Here is a 16,318-nt window from a genome sequence, read left to right on the forward strand (position 1 = left end):
GAGTTATTTAATGCTGATTAAAAGCAGAGCTGGCTGGGATAATACCTGTTGTTTGCTACTTAAAGTAGCAAAAATTAAGCAGTAGCAAAAATAAAGTAGCAGTAAAAATTCAGCTGGTATCGGTGGCCTTACGCGCAGACAGCGTTTGTGAAACTTTACCTGTGTGAGTAATCAGGAGTGAGAGGTACTTCGAGGCAGAGAGCACCCTATGGGTGCAGGGCTATAATTAATTACATAAGAATAATGAATAAGCAGTTGTTAATTACTGGATGGTATCTTCCCCCAGCTCTGGGGAAAATGCTCTCCTTCCTTCTCCCACCACTGAAATCGAGGGGGTTCTGTCCTTGGCTTTGCCAGGACCGTATTTCACCCAGCGCTACAAAGTGGCCTGAAAAATCCCATGGAAATTTTAAAGCCTGTTTCCAGGTTTAAGGGGAAAAGCGAGGCAGAGGCCGGATCTATCACAGCATCAACAAACCTGCATTAAACCCCCCTGCAGTCTTTAAAAACACGCGCTTAAGCTCAGGTTCAGGGAAGTTTGTGAGCAACCGGAGTGGCTTTACAGCACGGGAGTCAAAATAAAGCCCCGGCTCGCTTTTTCCTGCACTTTCAACCATTTAAGTTCTGGGAACAGCTGGCATTAGCTGGTTTGTGGCATATATGTTCCTTGCAGGGCTGGAAACTTTTCCGTAGCAAATCAGATGTGCCAGAAAGCGCAGGGTCAGGTGCAAACCCTCTGACCCGTTGCTGCGTGTGATTAGAGCAGCCAAGTCAGCGAAAGAAGCGCGGACAAGAAAGCTGCAATATTAATTTGGTCACCTACCAAGAGTTCTCATCAACAGAGCAAGCTCTGGAACAAAGGACACATTCTTGCAGTCAGCATTTTAGTTTTGCCAGCTATTCCTGTCAAACAGTTAATTAAAATCCCCCCCGCTCCAAACAAGCTATTTTCCTGAAGAAAAAAAGCTTTTCAGCACTCATAAAATGAATTCCTCTTCAAGAAAAATTAAAAATGCATCGTGCACCCTTTTCCCCATATGCATTATATTAACCAGTATGCCAATGTATGTAAATGAGTCTGAAATTCAACTAGATGGAAGTATTTAAATATTCATAATCACAGTACAGCATATGCAAACCAGGCTTTCAGCAGAATTGCGCTGCGGTCTCAAATAACAGCTGTACTCGGGCAAAGATGCTTTAACGTATCTAATTCGATTATTAATGAAAATGTGGCCAGCGCTGGCTGCGTATTTGTTCGTATTCGTGCCCCAGCGTTAACCTCCGCCAGACGTTAAGCGCTCGCTTAATTCCTGTTGGATCTGAGCGTAGGCTGCAGCGGTCGGTGCTGATCAGCACTAAATATTATTGTATTAAGTTGGTACTAAAAGGCTAGGCCAGTCTAAGTGACGTTAATTCCAGAAACCTGTCTGCGCGCGCGGGAGAGGACGTGGGATGGATTTAGCCTCAGAAGAACCACACGTGGTATTTGCACTTTTTAACAGGGATGCCCGCTGCGTCCGTGCTAATGTATATATTCACTCAGGGTGATCGGAAGAGCGCTGTGGGAGCGGGTTGTGAATATCTTATGATGAACTCCAAAAAAGGTGTGTGGTGAGGGAAGGATTTAAATTAGCCCGTTAGCTTTTTCTGCAGGGAAAGATGGATGGTGTAATTCTTTCCAGCTAATAGGGATGGGAAAGAAGTAAAAATAATTCGGCTTTATCAAGCCGTGCTCATTTTTAAGAGGTGCCAATAATTGAGATGTTACATTGGAGTTTTGGTCTTTTTTTTTTTTTTTCCCCTCCTTTTTTCCTGCCAGGAGATAAGAAGGAAGTTACAATTTTAAAATTGTAAAAGATACAGAATGCAAGATAATAATATACTCTGCTTCCTTTCTTTTTAATGATTCCAAACAAGCTATAATTGGTCCATAAGTTGGCTTGAAAAGCTGCAGAATTGCACCTGCGCTTCTAATGAGCTTTGCAATTACAGAAATAGTTTTCTTCCTTCTTTTAATTATGTAGTGACAAGGTTAAAGTTGCACCTGAGTTCCCTTTATGGCACTTATTTCCTCGCTCCTTCACCCAGTCCACGAAAAAAAGTCCCTCCAAGCTGGCAGATGAGTCCCCGGGACCAGGACTAATTCACGAGCAGCGTGCCTCGCACAAGTCTGCGCGATCGCGCCTGGAAATTAAAATTACTGGTAGCATTTGGAGAGCCTCGGGTGGCATATTCCCTCTCGGAGACACCCAGAAGCAAATCGCGTCCGCGTCTTGTGAATTATTATTGCCTGTTTATTGCTTCACCCCCAGTGCAGCCCTGCAGCCTCCCAGCTTGACGCTCAAACTTTGCACCGTCGGTGAGCGAGCACGAGTTAAGGGCAGCCACGAGCGCGGGCAGCCGGCGCGATCCCCGTTATCGGGCTGTGGCGTATCCCGCTGTCCCTGCAGGAAGGTGCTGCTGCAGACAAGGTGGGTGCTAGCAGCTACGTGCATCCTCGTTTTTGGGACTCCGTGGGTGTCCCCAGGTCCTGTACGTGCCGGTGAGGGAGCTGTCGGCTCCCCTTTTAAATAAACCTCATTTTCAGAGCAGCTCTAAGCGTGGGGTCCGAAGCCCCCCGAACTCTTTCGAGCCCAAAGGAGGGCAGGAGCCCGTGGCTCCGCTCATCCCTAGGACGTGCAGCCCCGGAGGGTGGGACGCGACCCCGCCGCAGCCCGGCGCGGGGAGCGGGATGCCGGCCGGCGCGCGGAGCTCAGCCTCCTGCATATTATGCTGGGAGGCTGGATCTGAAGCTAATGCTATGCCGGGAAGATGGAGCGTCTTGAATTATTACTGTGGCTTCCCCGGGCGAAGGCAGGCGCTGCTCCCGCCCAGGCCCCTGCCTCCAGCTCCCTCTTTAAAGCCTCAGGAAGGTTTTTGGGGTGGTTTCATTACTTAAAGAAAAGCCCAGAGTCCTGGCAGGTAGCGGGTTCGGCACCGGGGCTCTATCCCAAGCCGTGGCCCTGGAGGAAAGTGGATAAGGGGGGGGTGAAGGGGAACAAATTGAATCCTTTGTGCTGCCCCGGGGTGGTTCACGTTAATGTGGTGATTAATACATTAATTTATGATGATGAAATGCTGTATTAGGGTTTTTGATGAGCTGGCTCAGAGCTGGGGTCAGGAGGGCTGCTCCGGGCATGATCTTGTGGGGTGGTGCAGAGCTGGGGGCTCACCCCAGCACCCACCCCGGCAAATTGGGGATGTGGCTGCTTGGGGTTTGCCAAAGGTGACCCCAAAGCTGGGGGGCCGCTGCTGGCAATGGGGTCGGGGGGCTTTGGCTTTTGGGAGAGTCAGGGATTTAACTGGACCGGGGTTTGGGGGAGACTGGGATTTCAGGGGCTGGGCTTTGGGGGAGTTGGGGGTGGGAGGCTGTGGGTTTTGGGGGGTCCTGGCACTTCAGGGTCCGGGTTTGGGGAGAGCCTGGGATTGGGCGCATCTGGGTTTTGGGGGATCCGAGTCTTGTGGGGGTCTGGGATTTGGGGGGCTCTGGCTTTCGGAGGAGGGCAGTGATTTGGGCTCCAGTATTTGGCTTTTGGGAGCTTCTGGGTTTTTGGGACAGGACTGAGGACATCTGGGATTTTGGCTCTGAGTTTGGGGGAGTTCTAGGTTAGGGGTGGGGGCTCTGGATTTGGGGGTGCTCTGGCTTTGAGATGCCCTGGGTTGGGAGGTCTCCAGGCTGGGAGGTGCCCCTGTTATAGGGGGCTCCAGACTGGGTTTGGGGGTGTCTCTGGGCTGGAGTGACTCTGGGGGTCTCCAGGCTTGGGGTGCTCTTATTTTGAGGAGTTTGGGATTTGGGGAGGCTCTGATTGGGGGGGGGCGGTGTTCTGGTTTTGGGGATTCCTGAGGTGTGGAGCTCTGACTTTGGGGGTCTCGGGGCTCTGGGTTTGGGGCCTGGAGGGAAATCTGGTTTCAGGATCTTGGGGCTGAGGGCTCCGATTTTGGGGTCTGGAGGGAGCTCTGGCTTTGGGGTCTGGGGGGGCTCTGGTTTCAGGGTCTGGGGGCTCTGACTTTGAGGTCTGGGGGGGCTCTGGTTTGGGGGTGTCAGGTCTGGGGCCTGGAGGGAGGTCTAGTTTGAGGATTTCGGGGCTGGGGAGCTCTGATGTGGGGGTCTTGGGGCTGGAGGGTGCTCTGGTTTGGGGGTCTCAGGGCTGGGGGCTCTGGCTTTGGGGTCTGGGGTTCTCTGGATCAGGGGTCTTGGGGCTGGGGGGGTCTCGGGACTAGGGGCTCAGGCTTTGGGGTCTGGGGGTCTCTGGTTTGGGAGTCTTGGGGCTGGGGGCTCAGGCTTTGGGGTCTGGGGGGCCTCTGGTTTGGGGGTCTTGGGGCTGGGGGCTCTGGCTCTGGGGTCTGGGGGTTGTCTTTGGTTCAGGGGTCTTGGGGCTGAGGTGGTCTCGGGACTGGGGGCTCAGGCTTTGGGATCTCAGGGGGGTCTCTGGTTCGGGGGTCTCAGGGCTGAGGGGTCTTGGGGCTCTGGCTCTGGGGGGGGTCTCTGGTTTGGGGGTCTCGGGGCTGGGAGCTCTGGGCTCTGGGGGGGGTCTCTGGTTTGGGGGTCTCGGGGCTGGAAGCTCTGGGGTCTGGGGGGTCTCTGGCTTGGAGGTCTTGGGACTGGAGGCTCTGGCTCTGGGGGGGGTCTCTGGTTTGGAGGTCTTGGGGCTGGGAGCTCTGGGGGGTCTCTGATTTGGGGGTCTCGGGACTGGAGGCTCTGGCTCTGGAGTCTGGGGGGGTCTCTGGTTCGGGGGTCTCGGGGCTGGGGACTCAGGCTTTGGGGTCTGGGGGGGTCTCTGGTTCGGGGGTCTCGGGGCTGGGGGGGGTCTCTGGTTCGGGGGGGGTCTGTGGTCCGGGGGTGGGGGGCCCCGTGCGCCCCCGGCGGCGGCGGGCAGCGCGGCAGCCCCGCGGATGCGGCAAAGGCCTGCGCATAAATTATGTTCATGACGCAGCAGCTAAAAAATGCCCCCGGAGGAGGAAAAAACCCACACTCAACTCCACGGAAAAAAAACACCCCATAACCCATCCTCCCCCCCCAACCTCCAAAACCTCCCGCCCCGGGCACGGGGCCGGGGGTCCCGGGGCCGCTCCCCGCCTCCCGCCGCCCCCCTCGCTGCCTCCCTCCCCTTTGTGCCGCCGCCGCCGCGGCTGTGAGATGAATTTTTAATTATTCCCCGGCAGAGGGGAAGGCGCGGAGCAGCGCGGAGCGGCGCGGAGCAGCGCGGACCCCCCCCCCCCCCCGCCCCGGCGAGCGCCCAGCCCCGGCGGCGCGGTGAGTGCGGGGCCGGAGCGGGGCCGGGCGGGGGGCGGCGGGCCCCGCCGCGGTGAATATGCAATGCCGTAATTAGCATAATTTATATATTTATGATAAAGAGTGATGGGGGGGGAAACCGGCGCGGAGGGGAAAACGGCGGAGAGCGGGGTGCAGCGCCGGGGGGGGGGGGAGCACCGGGATTTTGGGGGGGAAAGGCAGGTCGGTGGGGTTTGGGGGGGCATCGGGATTGGGGGGGCGGTGGGACTTGGAGGGGGGTCACTGGGTTTGGGGTGTGGTAAATTGGGCAGAAGTGGGGACACGCAGTAAGAGTGGGGATACAGTTGGGGGGCAGCGAGGGAGTGATGGGGGGCACTGGAATGGGGGGGGGGTTAGGATTAGGGGATGCCAGGGGAGACCACAGCCAGGTGCGGGTCCCTGGGGGGACCCCGGAGCTGGGGGTGTCCAGGAAGGGGGGAAGGAGGAGGCTGGCGAGCCCCGGGGCAGGCAAAGAGGGTGACTGCCCTGGGGAGGGCTTGGGGGGGGGGGCGCAGGAGAAATTGGGGGCTGTGGGAGGTGGGTTTTGGGGTGCAGGAGAGGAGAAACAGGGCTGGGGATGAACAGTGCTGGGGGGGCAGGACAGGACAGTGGTGGGGTCCTGCCGGGGGAGGGCAAAGGGACCCCCGTGGTGGGAGACGAGGGAGTGGCCCTGCCCTTGGGGTGCGGGTGCCGGGGGGTGCAGGTGCCAGGCAGGGATTTGGGTGCCCAGGCGCTCTGGGGGGAAGGCAGAGCCCCGGGGGGGGGGTAGCTGCTGCAGCTGGGGGGGTGGATGGAGAGTAGGGCTGGGGGGATACAAGGGCATTTTGGGGTGCTCCGACACAGTGTGGGACAGGGCATGGGGCGCTGTGAGGGTTTGCGGGGGGCTGTGCACCCCTGCAGGGGGGGTCACTGCCCTGGGAGCAGCTCTCACGGCCACCCTGAGCTCCTCGTTTTGCATTTCGGGGTGGGGGGGACCTTCCCTGGGTGCTGCAGAGCCCCGGCTGGCAGAGGTCCGACAGCACAGGGGATGGGGGGGACTGCACGGGGTATGGTGGATCCTGACTGTCCGGGGGGGGCGAGAAATGTGATGGGGGGACTGCGTTCGCTCCTTCCCCATGGAGGGGAGGAGAGGGGCTGACCCCCCGCTTGGACACGTCCCCAGCACCTGCAGCCACGGCCATCTCAGGGTTGGGCTTGGTCTTCAGCCGATGAACCCCGCTTTAAAAGCCCCTGAAGGGGCAATGAGGGGCAGAGCGCTGCCCCCCACATTGCATTTCATGGGACCATAGGCTCAGTGGGGGGGTCCTCTGCCCCCCGAACTGACCGTGGTGTCCCTCTGAGATGTCCTGGGCCCTCGAGGTGGGTTCCAGTCCCGGGGTGTTGGGGACAGAGAGTGATTGATGCTCCGGGTGCTATTTTGGGGGAGACATACGGGAGCTCCAAGTGCACCGGCTTGGGAGATCCAAAATCTGCTCCTGGTTTTGCCGTGCTCCTCTGGCATGACCTTGGGAGGTGAACTTAATCCCATCATCTCCTCCATCTATGCGTAGCGGGAATAAAAATACTTTCCTGACTCTCCAGAGAAAGGAGCAGATTCCTGGGAAGTCACCGTAAGCTGATCTGGCTGCTCCCCGTGCCGGGCGCTGCACGGCAGCCGGCAGGACGAGCTGGCCAGGGTTTGCATCGCAAACAGGCAACGAAGAGGGGAACCCCATCACCCTCGGCACGGCCACACAGGTTTTATTCAGGATCAGGCTTTTGCCCCAAAAACCCCGTGAAGGTGGGAAGCAAAGCAAAGATGAAGAGACTCAACCAAGGCTGCACAGCCCGGCGGTGGCAGAGCGGGGTGCAGCACCCCGGTCTCCCGTGCATCTTCCCAGTCGTGAAAAAACACGCCAGGGCCGGGAGAAAAATGTTTCTCTTTAATGGTCCAAAGAGGATTTTGCAAATAACGGAGTTAAACCGCCAAACTGGCAGGAAAGCCTGGTCAACAGGTTTTGGGTTTTCCCCCTTTTTTTAAGCAGGTTTTGGGACCCTCCGCTGGGTATTTCCTCTCCCTTGCCTGGGCAGCAGACGCTCTGATGAAACAATTAAAGGATCAGCTGTATTTCTGCTCGGGATCGGGGTGCCGAAGCGAGCTGTGCTTGCACCGGGGCTCGTCCCTGGCAGCTTTATGCAGGCTGAGGCCAAATCAGTGTCGCCCAACCTCTCCACCTCCTGCTCCCGTGCCGTTTGCATCTCTCGAGCGAGATAATCCAGGCTGGGAAGCGCCCGCTACGTGCCAGCAGCTCCATTTTCTCCACCGATGCAAATTCCCGAGCCGGCTCCTGCCCCGGCAGGCTCCCCATGGCCACGCGTCTGGGGTCAGCGTAGCCCCTCAGTTCGCTTGATAAACTTTATGATCCCTGAGCGGCCCCGGCTGCGCCTTTTCGCTGGCGTTGGGAGTTGGGCCGGTAGGTGAGTTTTTCCGGAGTCTCCTTCAGGATTCGGCTGCCCCAGCCTTGGCACGGGGTTTTCCAGGCATGAAGTTGACTCAACACTGGGGATGAGGAATGCTGGGGAGCTGCCATGTCTCCTCCAAAAGCCTCCCAGCGGAAAAAAAAAACCCTCTGTCTTAAAAAAGATTTCACCGTCCAGCTGGTACGGATGCCGCCAGCTTTCCCTTACAGCCCTGATCTTCAGGAATTTTACAGCTGGCTGTAAAACCGTGCTCAGCAAGGCTCTGCGCCGGCTGTCTGCAGCCCCGTGCCCGGAGCCAAACCCTACCGTGGTACCACGCCGGGCGGTTGGGTGCAAAGAACCCAAAAGAACGGTGGGGAAATGGGGTAGAAATTAGATGTAAATCGTTTTGCTGCTTAGCGGAAAGGTTTTGATTCGGAGGTTGGGGCTGGCCGGTTCCGCTCCTCTCCCACCAGAAGAAAACGCCTGGTTTTGTTTTTCCTCCTGGCTCGCGGAGGGTGAGCTCGGCTGCAGGGGTGCTCGCCAGGCAGCCCCGGGACGTGTGTCTCTGTCGGAGATGGGTGGTTTTGAGGTCTGCCGGCAGCAATGCGTCGCATCTCGTCCCCTGCCTCAGTTTCCCCATCAGTAAACGCTGTAAAGTCTTAAAAGCGATAATGTTTAGAAGGGTAAAAAGGCATTTTAAGAGGGGAGCTGATTTGTGAGGAGGGAAAAAAACCCCTTGCAAACTGCTCGGGTGCGCTTGGATGCAGGTCTCCACTGCTGTGACACCTGGAAATACGCTTTGAAGGAGAATTCCCGCTGATGGCATCATTTCCAGCCTGGATCTTTGCGCTCCAAACATGGTGAAAAAAATCACGCGAGCTGGCGAGACCGCGGGGAGGGATGCTTGGGGCTGGCGTTGTTACCATAACGCTTCATTACCAGGGAGCAGGACCACGACCTGGACCTGTCCCCCTTTCCGTCGGTGATGGCTTCGCCGGGAGGTGTTGGGGTGTCTGTCCCTCCGCGTGCATTTGCACGCTTGCCCCGTCGCGAGCCTGCAAACCCGCCGCGGGGCAGGAACCGGTGTCTTAGTGCCGGCTTTTAGGGCTTGTCTGCCTGGCTACCGGTGTCTGCGTATGGTGCGTTCGAACTCCTCGGTCTGGGATCGGAGTGTCCATCCAAAGGAATTAATCCAGGATAACGACAGCGAGTAATTAGCGAGCTGTAGCTGTGTCCAAAATGTCTTCTGCGCGGAGCAGGTTTAATTAACCTCTTAGGGTTTCTCACCTGTGGCAAGTTTGTTCAGACTTAGATTTCCACCCACTTGGGATCCAAGTGGCTACATCTCTGACTCATCAACGCTTGTAATTAACATGGCAATTATATTCACAGTGAGACTCGGAGCATCTTAAATTATCCTTCCCTTTTCCCACCCCCCCTTTTTTTTTTTTTTAAATATTATTATTATTATTTTGTGCATTTCATTTCCTTGCCACCATCTGTTGCGAAATGGCTGTCTTCTTGCTGCGTGCACTTAACACCACCATCTGGACAAATTATTTGTCCCATTAATTGCAAAAAAAAAAAAAAAAAAAAAAGTGTGAAGAAATGAAATGAAATGGTACTGCCGACCTGCCGAACGTCTGCTAACGGAGAAGCAGCCCACTCCGAAATCCAAAGCACGCCAAACTGCATCGAGCCTGACATTATGAAATGTCTGTTTAATCGTCTAGCGCGCTAATTGGTCTCTTTGCACGGCACCGAGAAAAAAAATCTCTCTCTCCTCTTCTCTCCGCGTTATTTGAGTCTTCCCCCACGGGGCAGGCCTGAACAGATCTACGGCTCACGCGGAGATAAATACAGCGCTCGGAGCAGGGATATTATGCCCTCTGCAGCCTTTCGCTGCTCTGGTCGTGCTAGAATAAATCTGCAGTTCTGCGAGAGGCTCTTTAACTTAGGCTGGGATGGATGGGGATGGATAACAGGGAGGTCCGGCGTTTGCAGCGGCGTTTGGTGCTCCTTATGTCGGCAAACTCCGAGGCTCCGAGAAAAGCCAACGCGTGCATTAACTTTTCAGTACCACAGGCTTTAGGGGCAGCTCGCCGATTCAGCTCGAGTTCCTAAAGCTCCTCTGCCCTTTGGCGGTGAGGAGGAGCAATAAGGGAGAATTAAGTTGCGAGGGTGGGGGTGCTTTTGAGTCGTCCCCTCTCGCCAAGAGCCTGGCACGCGGGATCCTGTTGCTCCCCAACACTTTCGGGGAGCGCAGGAGCAGGCAGAGCTCGGCACCGAGACAGCTCTGGTTTTTCTTTCCCAACAGCCTAAACGCGGAGTGCCGCAGCCCAGCAGCCCGCCCGAGGAGCAGGACACAGCAGCCAGCCCCGTCTCCTGCCGGGAGTGTCCTTTCACCCCAGAGCAAACAGTGAGTGAGTACCGGGGCTGCCGCCTCTCCCCACGCTGCCCTGGAGATCGCCGCAGCCTCGGCCATCCCACGGGATTTCGGCTCTGGGCTCCCCATGCAGCAGCCCGGTGCTCCCCATCCGCTCCAGGCTCTGCTCTCCAGTGGCTCCGCGGGTGGTTTTGGGTTTTGGGTGTGCCAGGGCTGTGCAGGAAGGGTCTCCCCGCAGACCGAGCAGCCCCTCGGCTGCCCCTTCCCTTCCGACCGCAGTCGCTGTGCCCTCACCTGCCCGTTTGGGATCCTGGTTTGGGCTCAACTGATCATTCATCTCTAATGAAGATCCCTATGTGACAGCCAGGGAGGGATCCCTGGGGCAACCACGGTGGCAGGGGGGTGATGGGATGAGAGCAAGAAGCTTTCCCACCTCTTCCAGGCTCAGGTGTAGGAAAAAGCCGCCACGAGACGCTGGGGAGTTGCTCCTTGTTAGCAAAGCCCCAAGGGCTGCTCCGCTTGTGCCGGGATCCATCCTGGCCAGCGTGGTCCGGTGATGCAGAGGGAAGATAAAGTGATATATAGCAGCTACCTGGAGCAAGTGGATCGCACCCTGTGGGGTGAATTCAGCAGGACGTAGGGTCAGAGCCCCCCCTGTGCTCCCCACAACCCTCCCCGTTGCCAGCTACTCTCCAGAGAAGTTCAGAAAGCTCCTCTGGAGGGTTTTCCTTCCCTTGCTCGCTCTTCTTGCAGCGGGACACTTTGCACCTTTGTTTTGCTGGTTTGCCTGCACTGCCTGCCCCTTGCAGGCAGCACAGATATCCCTTGCTCCGGCTTCCTCGCCGTTTGCCGGGCTCTGGCTGCTGGAGAGCTCATTAACTTTTAATAATGCCAGCTGCCTGCATAAGCCACTTGCTTGTCCCTTGCTCTGTTCTCTGTTGCACTAGAATAAATTGTTAATTAAACCGTGCACCGGCATCCCAAGGTGTTTGTCTGCTCTGAAGCTAAGGCCAGGTTTAAAAATTCACAGCGGCTACCGGAGATCAGTCACCGGCTGCTCTAAAAGTCCTCACTGAATCTGGCAGCGGGGCTGGTTCTGGGTCTTGCGTGAATTTTTGGGTTGAGCCTGGCAGGGCCAAGGAAGAGGGAGAGCTGCGGCAAGCGGCTGACGAAGGAAATAGCCCCGTCTCTGCTGGGACCCCAAACGTCACTTCACTGCAGATGATAAATAACGAGTGGTGTGTACAAAAGCCAGCCTAAGGGAATTAGATGCTCAGCCCCTGTTGAGTTTCAAATGAGAATTTGACTCTTAATTCAATTCAGGCCCCTTTGGATCAACGCATAACTGTGTTTACTAATCGCATACAAATGCCGGCTCCGGCTCAGGATATGCTCGGTGGCCTCAGCAGGAGCCTGGTGGCTTCTGAGACGCAGAGAAACGATAAAGGGCTTGTAAAACGGTGTCGGGGGATGTTTCCTGGCTCCTGGAAGTGCCTCCTGGGCTGACGTGACGGGCCGATGTATCGCAGCGGAGCAGAGCGGCAGGGGATGTCCGCGCCACGCCGCATTCCCTGGCAGAAGTAAAAACTGATGGACGAAACGCACTAACACAAGTTTGGGGCTGAAATTCCTTTTCAGATGAGTTGTGAGCTCAAGGAGGCTCTGCCCGAGCTCTGCCTCTGTTTAACAGGCTCAGCTTTGCAGAGCTTGCCGAGGGCTGAGCTGGCTGCTCCGTGCGATGCCAGCATCCCTCGTGGGGCAGAGGCAGGATCAGGCCCAGCACAGAGGTGGTCGGAACCCGGGCTGGGGCTGAGCAGACGCTGCCCCAGCGTTTTGGGACAGCCCCGGGCAGGGAGAGCTGGGGTCTGGCTGCACCTACCAGCGTCAACATGCCCCCAGGCTCCCGAGCAGTTACACAAACAAGGACACCTTCGCGCACGCATCGGGTAATTTTGAATGTCATCCAGGCTGGCTGGTTAAATGCATCCCCGAGACGGTCCTAATAAAAAATTCATAAGCCTCTTATAAAGGCAATTATGCTTCTGCAAGGCAGCGAGGGGACAATACGTGACCAAACGAGTTAATGAAGGGTGTTAGAGGAAGAGTTGCCTTCCAACAGGTGCGCCGAGCCCCTTCCCTCCGTGAAAGACTCATTTCACCAGCCTAATGAAGTATCCCCATCAATTTAGGTCCCCTCAGGAAAGAGCAAATTAACTCTCCTACTTCTTGTGGCCAGCGTCAGGGGCTTGGGAGAGCTGCGAAGTGTCACGCGGAGGCTTTGGGGACCTGTTCTGGCCTTCAGATAGGGAGCACGGGCAGTTTCACGTGGGCTTTGCCTGTTTTTTCCGGGTTTTCGAAGCAGGCTGTAGGAATTGCGTCCTCATCTCCCAAAGGGAGAGAGGGGGAAAGGCTTGGAATAACCCTTCCCTTGCTCTGCTGCTTGTATATTTGATGCTCACCCAATAAATTACGCTACCCCACGACCGTGACCTCTTTGCCAAGAGGATGGGAGGTACCCGAGACGCCAAAGGCTCCCCCGGGGAGGAGCACGCGTCCCCACGGTGCGGGGCAGGAGGGCATTAGCAAGCTCTGCGCTGCCCCGAATCGCAGCCGGGGCCAGCACAGAGGGGGAGAGGTGGGTGGTAGAGGCAGAGAGGAGCAGGGAGGCGGTGGGAGAGACCAGGTTTGCTCTGCACCCCGGGTCGAGCCAGCGTGTGACCCCCGAGCCGCTCGCTGGGTCGGTGACGGACCCTCCCGTGTCCCCCGCTTGCAGCATGTGGAAGGTCTGAGCCCTCTCCCACCTTCGCCGGGACACCATGGACACCGAAGCCGTGCAGCCCCAGGAGGCTTCGCTGACGGTCAACGAGCAGGTATGGGCATCGCCAGCTCCATCCCCGCTGCACCCCTTTGCACCCCACAACCGGGAGGGCCAAGGGGTGGGGAGTTGGGGTTCAGCAACAGCCTGAGCCCCACTGCGTGGGGTGGAAAACCATCTTGTGCCTGCCCCACGCTCACAACCAGCCCCCACGCTTGGGCACGCAGATGTTCAGCTCCATCTTTCGGAGCTTGGCTGCCTCATCTTGGTTTTTTTTTAATGATGAAGAGGAGGCAGGAGGTCCTCGTCCCGGCAGCCCAGCGAGACCTTGCAAAAGGTCTTTGCTCTGGGATTTGGCTGCCTGCAGCCACAGGAGAGCCGTAGGAGGAGCAGGTATCCCTGCTCGTCGCTCCCCGCGTGTCCCCAAGGAACGGGGTGATGTGGGGGACCACACGGGGGAATCTGTCGTGATTCAGAGGGCTGGCCTGACCCCGGGTCAGAGCCATGGGGCTGCAGATCAGCGCTCGCTCTAGTGCTGCAGATACGGTGCTGCCGGCTCTGCCGGGGGTGCTGCGGCCGCCCACAGCCGTGTTTTACCTGCGGAAGGAGTCGCCCGCCAACGCACCTGGAGCTGGGGTTATCAGAGCCCAGAAGCTGCTCATTAACTAAAGCAGCGAGGTGCTGGAGGGGCTGCGATCCCCCCATCCGTTCCTCCTCGAGGGGACAGGGTGGGCTCTGCTTGCTGTGTTTTAAGGGTCACCCTAAGTCATGTCCCGCGGGGCGGGGGGAGCTGCTTCGCTCTGCCCGGGGGTGCGTGGCCCGGGGGACAGCGCCGTGGGGTCGGGTGCCCGGCGCTGATGGACATTTTGGGGCGATTTGCAGGTTATTGTCATGTCCAGCCATGAAACCATCCGAGTGCTGGAGGTCGGCGTGGACGCCCCGCTCCCGGCCGAGGAGGACCGGAAAGCCTTGGAGATGCCACCAGGGGAGGTAGCGCGGGGCTCCCCGGGAGAGACCGGCCGCCCGGGCAGAGAGGACGTCCCACCCAGCACCCAGAGCTCATGCAGCGGGGACGTGGCCGGTAAGATGCCTTCCTTCCCCAGGGCTCGATCCCTGGGCTGCTCCTGGTCCGTCCATCCCTGCAAGAGAAGTTGGGCTCTGGACCGTTGGTCGGAGCCGGGAGGGTGAGCTGCGCCCATCGGTGCAGGCAGACTCACACCCCGCTCTGGAGCATCCCCATCCCGGGCTTCGGAGTTAGCAAAACCAATTCCTTCTCTGGGAGCTGTTGGGGAAAAGCATCCTGCATCGAGGACAGCCCTCAAACACGTGCTTAAAATAGAGAGGACATTTGTCGATGAGATGTTTTGCTGGGGAGCTCGGTTTTCCTGCAGCCACGCAGAGCAGGGGCTTGGGTTTCCTCTCCCCCTCGCCCCGGGGTGCTGAGCTCACGGCGGGTGCAACCCTTCTCGCACGGGAATGCAGCTCTGGCCGTAAACCTTCGGGGAGATCCTGCTGTATTCCTCGCTGCTTTTTGGCCGGCACCCCAATCCTCCTGCAGATCCATCCTGAATCCGCCTGCAAGCGCCCCTGACCCGTCCCCTCTCCTGCCGCTCTTGTGCTTTATTTATTAATAGGACTTTCCTCTGGTTGTCACCTCCGTGCTGTATTTAGAGCACAGCCAGATCCCCGTGCTTTTGCTGAAAAAAAAATGGGCAGGATTGTAGCTCGTTTGAGGCCAGTTGGTAAGAGGAGGAGGCGAGCGTCCCTCCTCAATGCGGGGTGCTCCCATCCCGCTGCCGGGGGCTGGAGGGAAGGAAAAGCACAGGAGGCTACGCAAAACCCATCGGACCTGGCAGCATCGCTGCCCCGTAGCGCGGTCTTTGCAGTTTGGGAAGTGCTGGGTGTTATCTGTGCTTGGGTTTGGTGTCAAATTTAAAAAAAAAAAAAAAAAAAAAAGGGCTTTTTGAAATCCTTGCAGACCTGTAGTTATTTCTGGGCGAGGAACCAAACCCAAGAAACGTCGGGCTCTTAGCTGAGAAAAGTATTGATTTGGTAAAACTTTTTTTCTGCCAAAAGAAAAGGCAGGAAAAGGGTGTTTTTCTTTTTACAAAAATAGAAGAGGATTAAGTGGATTTTATACTCAAGGGTTGCCGTTATTAGAAGTTGAGCAGAATAAATACACGAGGTTGCTCAAAAAACAAGTAGGTCTTTTGCAAGTAATAAATATGGATTAGGAACAAGGTTTCTTCTTACTCAGACGTTCACGATAACTAAGAAATATGAATATATTCTGTGAATTTGGGCAGAGGCTTGAAAGACACCAAACAAAGCTCAGCCCACAGGGGACCCCCGCTCTGCTAGGAGCTGGCCGGGCAACCTCGGTCCCTTCCCTTTCCAGCTCCCCATTCCCGGGTGAGCGGTTCAGGGGCTGACACCGCTTAAATTGCTGCTAATTTTGGAGCCAGCAGCTGGCGGAGGAAAATACCTCCTGCCGGATCCAGCAGCCGAGAGAGGCGCACAGAGACCAGCAAACCGCTTACACGCGACCACTCTTTTTTATCCCCTTAACCCCCCTGTTTCCCACACTTACTCCTCCCCAAATCACCCAAACCTCTCCCTTCTCCCTCCTTTGCCTCCTCCCCACGACATCCCATAAAAAGCCCCCAAATGCCCTTCCCCTGCATCACGTAACCTGGGCAGCGACCCCACCCTGGGGACCCGGAGCGCTGCTCCGGAGGATGCTGGGTTTCACACCAGCTCCGTGGGGCCGTGGCTCCCCGGGGACACCCGTAGGAGGGTGTTCATTCCCTTGGTGTGCCTCGTTTGGGTGCCCCCCACCCTCACCCCCGTCCTTTGCGCAGACGAGCTGCTATCGCTCAGCCGGCAGCATCTTTCCAACCCGTCTCCTCTGCCCTTCCCCAGGCAAAACCAAACCGGCGGCCAGAGCATCCCCCAGCACCGTCCCCTCCGTCGGCACCTTCAGCCACGCCACGAGCCAGCAGCCGCAGACGTTGGCCCCGCTGGCCGTGCAAGCCACCCCGCAGGTAACTACCCCGCAGCTGCGGAGCGGGACGGGAGACGGGGAGAGGGCTGGGGTGGAGGTGGGGGGGGGGACACGGTGGGGACCCCCGGGGAGGCGTCCGCTTGCTGTAGGCAAACCCCGAGGGCAGAGACGGCTGCTCGTGGCACGGGGTGTAGGACCTACACCCCGAACCAAGGCGGTTTCCCTCTGCTTGGCGCCCTCGCCAAGAGCCTTGCGCCGCCGAGGTGCTGCCAGAGACGCGTCGGGTGGTTTGCGAAGAGGGGGGGAGGAATCGCCCCCCGTCTCCCCACGGAGAGGGGGCTCCGCGGAGCTGGGAAC

At 57.5% G+C, this 16,318-nt stretch overlaps 1 protein-coding gene across 2 annotated transcripts in view; it reads left to right on the top strand.

Moving 5' to 3' along the window:
* POU6F1 (POU class 6 homeobox 1) overlaps nucleotides 1-16,318 on the top strand; it is a 28,594-nt gene that overhangs the window by 2,476 nt on the left and 9,800 nt on the right. For both annotated transcript variants that reach the window (XM_075133981.1, XM_075133982.1), the window contains exons 3-6: nucleotides 10,074-10,179; nucleotides 12,916-13,012; nucleotides 13,840-14,038; nucleotides 15,880-16,001. In XM_075133981.1, coding sequence (XP_074990082.1) covers nucleotides 12,959-13,012; nucleotides 13,840-14,038; nucleotides 15,880-16,001 — 375 coding nt within the window. In that variant the 5' untranslated portion in view covers nucleotides 10,074-10,179; nucleotides 12,916-12,958. The remainder of the gene's footprint in view (nucleotides 1-10,073; nucleotides 10,180-12,915; nucleotides 13,013-13,839; nucleotides 14,039-15,879; nucleotides 16,002-16,318) is intronic.

This window comes from Calonectris borealis, chromosome 30 (genome assembly GCF_964195595.1).
Source record: "Calonectris borealis chromosome 30, bCalBor7.hap1.2, whole genome shotgun sequence".
Taxonomy (NCBI): Eukaryota; Metazoa; Chordata; class Aves; order Procellariiformes; family Procellariidae; genus Calonectris; species Calonectris borealis.